We start from the raw sequence: 12,355 nt of genomic DNA, 5'->3' as shown, positions 1-12,355 counted from the left end.
ATAGCTGAAAAGTTCAGCTTTCATTCAGTAGTGTTGCTCCAGAGACTCATATGGTCCGAGTCTCATTTGGCCTGCTGAGGAACTGGGATAGAAACAAGTATTAAAGAAGTGTAGATCAGAGGTTCTCAAACTTTGAGGGAGATTTACTTCCTCAGTAAGTTCTTGGGGGGGAGAGGCTAGGGCAGTGACACAATCCCCAGGATCGCGTCGCTAAGGGGGGTGAGGGGGGGTGCTTTGCATTCACATTATGTAGGCAGGGCTGCAGGAGGTGCGGGGAGCCCTGCACAGCGCTCTCCGAGGCTTGGAACATTCGCTAAAAGAGGACGCAAACCACCTCCTGCAAAACGGAACTGCTTTTAGCTAACATTCCAAGCCTTGGGGAGCACTGTGCAGGGCTGCGCAGAGCTCCCCGCAGCCCTGCCTTCTTGAAGTAAGAGAAAAGCACCCCCCTTGCCCCCCTTAGCAACACGATCCTGGGGATCGCATTGCTGCCTCCCTCCCCTTCCCTGCCCCTTAAAGGGATGGGGGAAGCCCTATACGAACTGGTGGGTTGCAACCCAGCAGTTTGAGAACCACTGGTAGATCAATTCTTGAAGAAATGTTGATCAGAAGCCTGGAGCACCTTCCATATAAGGAAGGACTTATAGGGAAAGACTTGGGTATTTTTTGTTTAGAACAAGAAGGAGGAGAGATATGATAGATCTCTTCTCTCTCTCCATAATGCTAGAATTCAGGGTCATCTGATGAAGCTGATTGACAGGAGATTCAGGACAGACAAAAGGAAGTATTACAGCACCCAGCCCATAAATAATTTATGAAATTCACTGCTACATGATGTGGCAGTGATCACTAGCCGAAATGCATTTAAAAGGCGATTAAACCAACTCATGTCTTTCAATGGCTAATTGTCATGATAGCTATAGAGGTTACTCTACAGGTTCAGAGGCTGTATGCATCTGAATGTCAGTTATAAAACAGCAGCAGGAAAGGACTGTTTTCCTACAGGATCCACTTCTTGGTCTCCCAGAGATATATGTTTGGCCTTTATGGAAAACAGGAGACTGGATTAGACAGGTCTTTGGTCTGATCCGGCAGAATTCTTTTTGTGATTTTCAACTCTAGATTCAAGTCTATCTTTGGAAGCATTTTGATATATGTGTGGAGGGGAGCATGTGGCTAACTCATAAGTTGGGGATTTGAGATAGGGCCATAAAGGACACTTGTGCCTTGCCTTGACTGACAAAAGGCTGCACCTTTAAGATGGGGGTGGTTTGGCTTTGAAGATGAAAGGAATCTAGAGAAGCATGTAATCAGAATAAGGGCTTTTGGGGGACTCTTAAGGAAAGATGAGATGTTGCTTCCATTTTTTTTTCAGAACCTCAAAAATCCAGTCAAATATTTCTTTGAAGCACCATGTTCTGAAGAAAAAGGAGTAAAAGGTCATAGAGTTGACCTTGAAGGACCCTCATCAAGGAAACATCGTAGTCCCTGCAATAACAGGAGAGATATCGAGGTTGATTCTCAGATTACTGTATATTTTTAAGCAAAATTCAAAAACTACCTGATCTCTCTTATTGACCTCTTGCCAATGTGACTGTAGAACAACATGGCAAGTGTGTGTGTTTTAGTACAAACCTTGCCATGGCATCCATGTGTTTAGGCATTGCTGAAAATTCTCGGGCGCCCAAAGTCAAGATCTTAAATGCAATCCCAGCCCAGCCAGTAATGAGCCTATTTCTATGAAACTAGGTCACTCTCTGCTGTATGTTATGCCATCTCCAACTCAAGTGCTTTATGATTTACATGTTCATAATAGATGCATAAATTCTGGTAATTATTGTAGCTGCTTTTAATCAAACCTGCTCTGATCATCTCAACACCACTCATGAAAGTTGCATAGCTGTGTATTTTCACAACCTGAACATTTGAGCTGCCTGGATGGGAAATGTGCGTGAGCCATATTCAGACGTTGAGAATGCGAGTCGGAGCCTGGAAAACCGCAGATGGGTTTGGAGAAAACTTAGCCTTCGCTTCTGGGATCTGGAGAGAAGAAAGAAAAGCCACAGGATTTGCCCCATTTTTACTTTTCAGTTATCCTCCAAGTTAATGCCATAAAAGTTATACTCTGTGTCATGAAATATTCAGGGCTCTCCTATTACTCAAAAGTTACTCCAACTAGATGGGACATCACACATCATCATCTTTGGAGGGTTCGCTTTAAAATAGGAGCAAATAGGGGCTAAGAGCTGTGGGTGGTGGTAGTGATTGCATAGGGTCAAAGTTCTGCCCCTTCCATATATACTATAATCTCTTCCCCATGAACTGTTATATCGAGCTGCTGTTAGTGCCCAGCCATATATTTAGGATAATGTACATGCACAGTGGGAATATGGTATTCAACATTATTGTTTTCCAACTATTTGGATTATTTGCTATTTGCCTTTAAGCTTAGGTTAGGTTGTGAAAAAATGTCTTGTTCAAGGCCACTCAGTGAACTTTGTGATTAAAAAGTGATCTCAACCTGTCTTTCATAAACACAAACCCAATTGTCACTACAGTACACTGGCCCATCAGCTAGGCCAAAGGGAGATGTTTGAGGGCTGGTTTAAGTGAATTCACACACTTACGTTTGCCACCCAAGAGTCTTTACCCATGCTGTGATATGATCCTTGGATGAGGACTCTTCAGACCCATACAGTGGTTCAACGACATGAAGCTCTTTACACTCTCACATAATACCAGAACCAGGGGACATCCACTAAAATTGAGTGTTGGGTGGGTTAGGACAGACAAAAGAAAATACTTCTTTACTCAGCATGTGGTCGGTCTGTGGAACTCCTTGCCACAGGATGTGGTGCTGGCATCTAGCCTAGACGCCTTTAAAAGGGGATTGGAAAAGTTTCTGGAGGAAAAATCCATTACGGGGTACAAGCCATGATGTGTATGCGCAAACTCCTCATTTTAGAAATGGGTTATGTCAGAATGCCAGGTGCAAGGGAGGGCACCAGGATGAGATCACTTGTTATCTGGTGTGCTCCCTGGGGCATTTGGTGGGCCACTGTGAGATACAGGAAGCTGGACTAGATGGGCCTATGGCCTGATCCAGTGGGGCTGTTCTTATGTTCTTATGCAAACATTACACTCTGTTGGACTAGCAGCTCAGGCACAGTTCAAACATTACTCCCTGCACATGAACTGCACACATGGGAAAGTTCTCTGCAGCAGCAACCATGGTCAAATCAATTCATTTGAACCAGATACAATCTCTTTGTATCAACGTGCAAGTGCTGAAAAAAGGAGGGCAGGGAATCCCATAACAATCTTTACCTTGCATAGGACTCTATTCTTACTCAGATTCTTCCCTGTAGGATTTTTTTTTAATTGATGAATAAGAGGCACAAGATAAAATTGGAAATAACATTGTCCAAACTGAGAGGGCCTGATCACTAATCTCTCCCATTCCAACTCCTTCTACAAAGATGGCATTTACAGAGTTGATCACAAGCATAACACGCTGTCCATGTTATGGACAAGAGTTAAAGGCATGCTAAAGCAAGGTAAGAAAGAAGTTCTGTGGTTTCATTCGGTGTTCACAGCTAAGTGAATACCTCTGCTTCTATAGGGCACTGACTTATGGGGACCTGAAGGAAGGTCTGCAGAGTAGGAGGCAACTATGAATCATTTTATATGTTCTGCAGTTAATTCCCTACCTATGATTGTTAAGGGCAGAAGTAGGTCCGGTATCAATTACTGTAAAGCTTTAGCAGCCTTCCATTACACAGAGCCACAGAATCACTCTTATAAAATGAAAATGATTGCCAGATCTCGTTTCTTGAGTACGTAGAAAAAAGGAGTGTCCTTATAATATACAGGCTTCCACAGCCAGTGACAGGGTCCAATCCAATGGGCCTCCAGTGCCAGCACTGAGCTCCAACACTAGTGCCAGATGTTGCAAATGTGCCATAAGGCACATCCATGACACACAGAGAGGAAGGGCTGACAGCACTGGGCCTCAGCACCTTACTGATGACTCCATGGCACCAGCGTTGGTAAGTCTGCCCGCCAAGTGGCGGTACAGGTTTGCAGTGCAGGGGGAGATGTTCCGGAATGGGGGAGGGCAAGGTGTAGAGGAACCAACCCAGGAGGGGGGTGAGATTTCCACCGATCCTATTCTCCATGTCAGGCTGAAAAGCCTGACACAGAGGTTCTTGCATCTGTGCTGGCCAAATAGCCAGTACAGACTTGATAAGCCCCATTGTGGGACCTGGGGCTTTCCTTGAGCAGAAGGAGATGAAAGTTCCCTTCCCCTGAGGAGAAATCAGTCCCAACAGGGCCACTGGATACAGCAGTCACCATTTTGGCAAGGCTGCATCCAGCAGCAGCGCCGGGGATAGGATTGGGCTGCAATCCAATTATACTCTCCTGGAAGTAAGCCCATTTAACACAATGGAACAGCACTCAGAATTGTGCTGTTAATCTTATGATCTGCATTCTCTCTTATCACTAAAAGTTTGCCAACTGCAACATCTTTGCTTTAAAAACCAACTGGAGAATGTTAAAAGGATGCAAAGGTTCACTTGTATGTAAACTCACTGGGTGCTCACCTTGAATCAGAAGTTTGTCAAGGAGGATTTTAAAATGGAGAACTACCTGCCTAAATTCATTTACCACCCTCTGAGATGGGCTTTTTCTGCATTAAGATATCAATCGATGTCTATAAAGGTGCTTAAAGGTCATTACCGAAAGATTAGTATTGCGGGCAGCCTGTCTGTGATTCTGGAGATACAGAGGATTTTCCAGACATTAGAGGGAGAAGAGGATGTCTCCTAGTCTCAACAAAATTAGTTCTATGCTCATTATAGCCAAAATTACATTTAAATGACAAGGATTTGGGGATTACGATACATACAGCCTCATTTGCCCTCACTGCAGGCAGAATTATAGCCAAATGTATTAAGCCTTGAGGACAGCAATCACATGAATTTGCTGCAACCATATTGGTTATTTTTATTGTATTTTGGATATGCGTGCATTATTTTGCCATGTCTGAGTATACAGTAAAGGGAATTCTGCATCTATTGTGCATGTTGTTCTCTTTTCATTTTCTTTTAAAGATGCTGTTGTTGACTTGCACATTAGTAAACTTGATTGACTGCGCACAAAACCTCCTGCTGCAATAAGCCTAATGGTTAATCTTTAAGATGCCAGACTCTGGCCCAATTCAGCTCAAGCCGCATGAAATAACTAGTGGCCCCAGATAACGAAATGCATATTCCCACCTGCGTTTAAGAAAATACATCCAGCCAGCTCAGCATGACCTGGATGTGCTTCATAATGCAGCTCTGGGAATGCTCATTTGCCTGCATCTGTTAATGGGTAGAAGAATGCTGATGTACATGGAATCTCTGGTTGAATCGGGAGTATCTTTCATACTCTTTGGGATTATGAAGCTCACTGTGTGTTGCTCTTTTTTTGTGGGCTATGTCCTTCTCACAGGAACAGGCTCCTGCATTCGAAACGCTTCATACATTTACCTTAAAGTCTGCCTTGTAGCTAGATTCTTGCACAAAGTGATCTTCCGGAATAATGAACCCTTGTTTTGTCTTTGCGGGCCTTGATTGTTTGGCTCCAGTCCACGGGCGATACTCGTGCCTAAAATGAGTTTGCAAGGTGAAGGCAAGGTGACAAAAGCCCTATAAAGAGTGAATGCTGCTTGGAAGGAAGGAAAGCAAGTTGAGACAGTCTCTTTATCGTTTTGGACACGGTAAGCTGCAAACATGTACGAAATGCATTTTAAATTATTATCTTCTTGCTCCCACCCAAGAGCAAAATCAGGCATCAGCAATGAAAGCAACATAGAAGTGTTGGATGCAAACCAGACTGAAATCAACCATGAAGGAGATAAATGCTAATATATACTTGGTATTTGTATAGTGTTTTTGAGGGTTTAAAATACTCCACATGCATTCTCTTGTTTGCAACATCCTAGTAAGGACTCTTTCCCCCTTTTTGCAGACGAGAAGCTGACGCTAAGCAGCTTACCTAAGACCCTCCAGTGTGCTTATGGAATGCATGAAATTTGAACTGGTGCCTTGTCAAGCCCAGCCCACCCATGAGGCTGACTGGGTCACAGTCACATCAAGGGGCAGATTGGTGGGCGGGGAGCCACCTCTGTCTACCCACTCCTCTCCATTGCTCCTCCCTCCACTCCTCCCACTCTATGGAGAAGCTCCAGCACACCACTCACCTTTCCTCCACACTTCTGCTCTGCCCCCAATTCAGGCATTAGCAGGACCTGGGTTGGCCCTGGTCTTGCTGTTTTATAGCCCGTTCTCTTGGTTGCTATATTACATCAGCTCACAAATGGAGCTCAGACTCTGGTTGCCTCCTGGGTGCCCGGCAAATACCACTTTGGATCCGTCCATTCCCTACCTCTTGATAGAAATTGGAGGCCTTTTGCTACATCAATGAAGCCCTTTGGGTTAGAATTCGACAGACAGTAATAGAAGTGTCTCTCCACTTCTTGTTTCCTGTGGGCAGTATACATAGTTGTGCTATGCCCAGCACAGCTGTCCTTCCCTGGAACAAGCTGAGTCAAGATAAAAAAACAAATTAAAATGAGATTTGGGGGATTTTTTTTAAAGAGAGCAAATAACTTAGGGTATGGTCTTGGAAAGAAAAGGGCAACCAATGGCTATAGACAATGTGCACTTAAAGCCTGGGTCATGCCAGGACACTTCTTTGAAGCCTTCGCTGACAACCCCATTTGAGGGTAAGAGACCCAGGATGCCTCAGGAGTGGTTAGAGGGTCATGCTAGTGACCACGGATCTTCAGAGGATGGTAGGGTCCACCAGAGTAAGACAGAGCTGCCATGTATAAAGGTTTCCCACCCCAAAGTGGGAAGAAATGAACCTATCCAAGGAAAGAACAGGAATGCAGAAATAACACGTTCAGCTATATCCATTGCGATACTGTATAGTACAAACACAGTACTGATCTGTGACCTTTCTACTGGGTTCAGCAGAAGAGAATGAGTATGAAGGCTGAAATCCTATATACACGTACCTGGCAGTAGGTACAACTAACCCAAATGGGACTTCTTTCTGAGTAGACATGCATAGGATTGTACTATATAAGTCACATTTGGGAATCAACAGCACAATCCCATGCAAGTCTACTCAGAAGGAAGTCCAATTGTATTCAGTAGAGCTTACGCCCAGGAAAGTGTGTTCTGTAATGGATGGCAGCTCTCCTAGGGCCTGTCATTATGTTTCCCTTTTAATATATACAATACCAGTGGTTCTCACACATTTCGCACCGGGACCCACTTTTTAGAATGAGAATCTGTCAGGACCCACTGGAAGCGATGTCATGATCATAAGTGACATCATCAAGCAGGAACATTTTTAACAATCCTAGGCTGCAATCCTACCCACATTTACCCAGGAGTAAGTCCCATTAACTATCATTGTTAAAAGAATATACATAGTAGCTTGTTAAAAGTACAGGTCTGTAACATTTCCCCAAATGCAATCACATACTGTGGGAGCATCAAGTCTAATATATTAAAAATGAAATACTGAATGGGGACCCACCTAAAATTGGCTCACGACCCACCTAGTAGGTCCCAACCCACAGTTTGAGATACACTGTACTATACTGTTCTAATAGAAAATCAACCGCGATGACATTTAATAATAGGGAATTTTTAGTTTTTTGTTTTTTTTTGTGGAGAAAGCCTTGGGAGGACTAAGGAGGTCAATGATAACAGAGAGAAGAAGAGTGGGGGAAACTTTCCTGCATTGGTGGGAAAAGGCAAACTCCTTAAATCCATTGAGAGGTGCAGTGACTGAAGCTTGCCTGGATGCCAGGCTGTGAGCCCTGGCAATGTGTGCCCCTGGTTGCTCCACATGCACAGGGGTCTGATTGTGGTTTTGTGAATTATTTTCTATGTTATGCTTATACAGAAATTTCAAAGGGGGGGCTACCTATAGATTGTCATGCGTGATGGTGGCATGTACACCCACACATGCACACTTTGCTGTAAATGTGCATACTAGAAGGCCACCAGCAATGCCAGCTAGACTTCCAGCACACATGCCTTGCAATTGCAAGTGCTGCAAACTCCTTTTGGGCAAACCCACACACAGCTGCCAGCCTTTTTCCCCTACCTGGGAGTGCTATTTGTGCTGATCTGTGGGTACCACAAAGAGGCTGGCTGGCTGGCTGGCTATCTATCTATTGCAGTGGTTCCTAACCTTTAGAAGCCCACGGACCACTGAGACAAAAACTGGAATTGTCCTGGACCATTTGTGGCTGTGGAGAGTCTGGTCTCCCTGTCAGAGAGGATGGAGAATGGCCTGCCCACAACCACAGCTGACACTTCAGTGGTTGTGGCTGTGGGCAGTCCATTCTCTGCCCTCTTTGGTGGTCCATGGGAGACTGCCTGCACAATGAGAGAGGGGAAGTGATTAAAGGTGGGTTTTTTTCCTGAGACCCTGTGGACTGCTTCTCAGAGTCTGGCGGACCACCTGTGGTCCCTGGTCCACAGGTTGGGAGCCAGTGATCTAGTTCTATCCTGCCCCTCCTCAAAAGTCTCCAAACGGCTCACAGCTTCATCTTTGACAAAGACTTGGAACGCACTCTGCACATGGTCAGAGGCGCTGTTTTTGCGCTTCTTACAGCCCCTCCGAGGCAGGCTTTGGGAACCCGAGAGAAAGCGGCGGACGGAGCCGCCCCGCAGGTGGTTGCCTACCTGTAAGAGCTGGTCTTGGGCACACCTGGCGGCGAGGAGGAGGACCACGCGTACTTCGAGCCGCCGTGCCTGCCGCCCACCTCCTCCGGCTGCCTGGCCGTGGGCAGCACGTACACGTGGGAGCCCCCGGGCACGGCGGCGTGGGGAGGTGAAGCGGGGGCGGGCGCGGGCGCGGCGGGGGGCGCCCCAAGGGGCTCTAGCCGCCTGCCCTCGCCGATCCAGGGCAGGACGTCGCGCTTCTGCAGCGGCCAGGCGCGGAAGTCCTGCCGGTACTGGGTCTCGGCGGCGAAGGGCTCCCTGCGGCGGCCGGCCTTCCCGGACGGCCTCCGGGCGCCCGCCAGGCTGTCCTGCAGCGACGGGGCGGACGCGGAGACGGGCAGCGCCGGGGCGGCCCGCGGGGGCGCCTGCTGGGGACGGCCGGCGCTGCTGCCACCTGTTGGGATGCGCGGCTGCTGCGGGGGGGCGCCCGCCGCCTCCGCGCCCTCCTCCGGCGGCTCCTCGATGTCGGAGTAGTTGTGGATGGTGAGCGGCACGGCCAGGTCCGACTTGTCCAGCTGGCTCCAGAAGCGCGCCAGGCAGCAGACGCGGCTGATGCAGGGCCAGGCCATGGCGGCGGCGGCGGCAGGCACGGAGGGGGGCTCTGCAGCAGGAGAGCGGGCTGCCCCCGCACCACACTCGCCGCTGGCCCCGTCCCTGCCAGCAGCGGCACCTCCTCCCCCCGCCAGCAGCCTTCTCCCCCCCACCAACCCCCACCGTGCCGGTCAATATCAGCCCCCCCCGGCTGACAGACACATGATGCCCCGTGCACCATCCCTCACCCCCCCCCCCCAGCTGACAGAAGGAGCTTAATGCTGCAGCGTCTGCCGGAGATGCAAAAAGAGGAAGAGAAAACGGGGGGGGGGCACACAGCACCAGTCGCCGGGCTGGTTTCTGCCATCCCAGCTTTGCATTCTCTCTCCAGGAAGCAAACCGCAGGGCTCTGCCTCTGAAATCAAGAGCCCCAGCCTAGGCATGTCTACTCAGAAGAAAGTCCCATTAGAGTCAGTGGGGCTTACTCGCAGGTAAGGGTGGATAGGATCGCAGCCTGACAGCCCAATCCTAGCCACACTTTCCTGAGAGTAAGCTCCATTGACTCTAATGGGATTTACTTCTGAGTAGACATGCAGAGGATTGGGCTCTAAGGCAGCCCAGCTCCAGCATTGATGCTTGTTGTCCACGCACTTGGAGCGTATAGGATGGCTTTTAGAAGGTAATACAGACACTGTGCTGCTGCTGTACTGTGATCTGTATTGGAGGTGGGGGAAGGACCACGGTCTAATGCCAGGATGACCTCTCATGAACCAAAGTACAGTAGCAGCAAAATAAGGAGGACATGCCTCACTTTGTCTTTAGCAGATGTTTCTGGGAATGTTCAGAAGAAAAGCTCAAGTAATCTGCACAGATTGCAGGACTAACACCCCCCCCACCCCCCCACACACACAGCAAAAGCACTGACATCAGCATTCTTTTCCCCTCCTGGCTCTCCTTGGCAGGTTGTATTCAAGGTGAATATCTAATACATAGCCTTATTTTGCAAGCCATAAAGTATGCAACTTCAGGAAGGTATCAATAAGCGCGGGTAGCTGCTGTTTAACCCTGTGCATGTAAACATCTGCATGATTTACTGTTTGCCATTTCCTTTGCATAACAATGTTCATCTCTTGCCAAAGGCAGCAGCAGGGTGGGATTTACGCTTTGGAACAGAGGCTACAGCATACCCACTGACTTGGGAATAAACATGACTGAACACCATGGGGCTTATTTCCAAGTATGCATGCAGAGAAGCACACTGTTCGTGGAAACCTTATTTAGCAAATGGCTGGTTGGTTGGCATCCTTCAGTCTTGAAAGACTTTAAAAGGGGGTTGGACAAGTTTCTGGAGGAAAAATCCGTTATGGGGTACAAGCCATGATGTGTATGCGCAACCTCCTGATTTTAGAAATGGGTTATGTCAGAATGCCAGATGCAAGGGAGGGCACCAGGATGCAGGTCTCTTGTTATCAGGTGTGCTCCCTGGGACATTTGGTGGGCCGCTGTGAGATATAGGAAGCTGGACTAGATGGGCCTATGGCCTGATCCAGTGGGGCTGTTCTTATGTTCTTACTATGGTATAAGCCTACAGCACCCAGTAGTCCCAAGCGGTCTCCCATCTACTAACCAGGTACTCCCAAGTACTAACCAGGCCTGACCCTGTTTAGCTTCCGAGATCAAAAGAGATCAAGCAAATGGCTAAAGGGTATATAAAGTGCCAGAGTATGACTGAAAGAGGCTGCAATCCTATCCACTTTCCTGGGAGTAAGCCCCATTGATTATAATGGGACTGACTTCTGAGTAGACATGCATAGGATTGAGCTCACAATCGGTTGTAGCAACCTACTGAATTATGACTAGCATTCACCATTGCAGAAGGTAAGGGTTACATGTTAGTTTTACAGTGAGATGGCTAATAGAACTGTGACCAGACTACAAAAATGTAGGTGAAGAAGGCAGAAACAGGTACACACATCTCATTACAGGTTGTACAGGTATGTATTATAACTTCTTTTTTTCTCAACTGTTCAACACAGGCGTCATCTTTTAAAAAATCAAAATAAAAAAACCCTTATGGCTCATAGAGTGAAGCTGTACATCTTCCCAACCAAGTGCAATGGCTTCTTGGGTTATGGATGTTCAGGATGCAGGTGTGCTTTCATGCAGGCTCAATTGTTCTGGGCCAGGTGTTTTGAGCCACATATATTCCAACTTCAGTACAGACCTGAACAGAACTGATACATAAATAGGGGACTTATTGTATTGGTTTTTAGTGATGCCTTTTGCCTGTCAATTTGGATGAATTAGATCTGCAGACAGTGCCAGTATCACCTGCTAAAATAAGGTCCTTTAGAACAGCTTTCAGCACTTTACAGATTTAGGCCTATTTTTTAATCTGGTTTGGATTTTTATATACCTAGAGAGAAAGGAGCGTGGCCCTGCATTGCCACTGGAACCAGAAGGTATACTGAAATTTACCTAATTGGTAGGGTTCCGAAGGGCACTGGATTCTGTTTAAGCCATTTCTGCCCAACCTTGCATATATGCAACAGGGATAAAATGTGTACACCTATGGGCAGAGCAGAAATAGATTATTAATCTGGGAGCAGTGAAACTTAACAGCCAAAAGGTTTCTTTAAAAATACCTCCTGTCTGTGAGATTCATTAATATTTTGGACGTTGCTAGCATAATGAAGTTATCTTAGATGATCAAAGACAGATGACCCAATTAGTAATTTAAATGCCTAGAGATTATTAAAAGGTGCTTAACATTTTTCTACTAGATTCACAATTTCATAGATTCAATTTTTTTTTTCATATATGACTTGTCATGTTTTTATTTATATTTTTCTTATAATTTTTACAGGTATGTATTTTAAAAAAGTTGCCACACTTCTGTAAAGGTTACCAGTTCTCTAAAGGACATGGTCTGCCTCAGAAAAAGTGAATCAGGACATGTGATCTTTCTCTGTGCTAGTGAGATTCAGTTTAAATGTCTGACTTGAGAGTTGCATTTGATCCACCAGTTA

At 46.6% G+C, this 12,355-nt stretch overlaps 1 protein-coding gene across 1 annotated transcript; it reads right to left on the bottom strand.

The window, feature by feature from the left end:
* Positions 1-493: 493 nt before the first annotated feature.
* On the bottom strand, positions 494-9,364 carry MAP6D1 (MAP6 domain containing 1). Its single transcript, XM_066621483.1, has 4 exons — positions 8,757-9,364; positions 5,535-5,652; positions 1,918-2,040; positions 494-1,488 (listed from the first exon to the last, which is right to left on the bottom strand). Exons 1-3 carry the CDS (start codon positions 9,362-9,364, stop codon positions 1,963-1,965), a joined length of 804 nt encoding a protein of 267 aa, XP_066477580.1. The 3' UTR covers positions 494-1,488; positions 1,918-1,962.
* Positions 9,365-12,355: the final 2,991 nt, after the last annotated feature.

This window comes from Tiliqua scincoides, chromosome 3 (genome assembly GCF_035046505.1).
Source record: "Tiliqua scincoides isolate rTilSci1 chromosome 3, rTilSci1.hap2, whole genome shotgun sequence".
In the NCBI taxonomy this organism is placed as follows: Eukaryota; Metazoa; Chordata; class Lepidosauria; order Squamata; family Scincidae; genus Tiliqua; species Tiliqua scincoides.
This window is presented reverse-complemented; position numbering and strand designations above follow the sequence as displayed.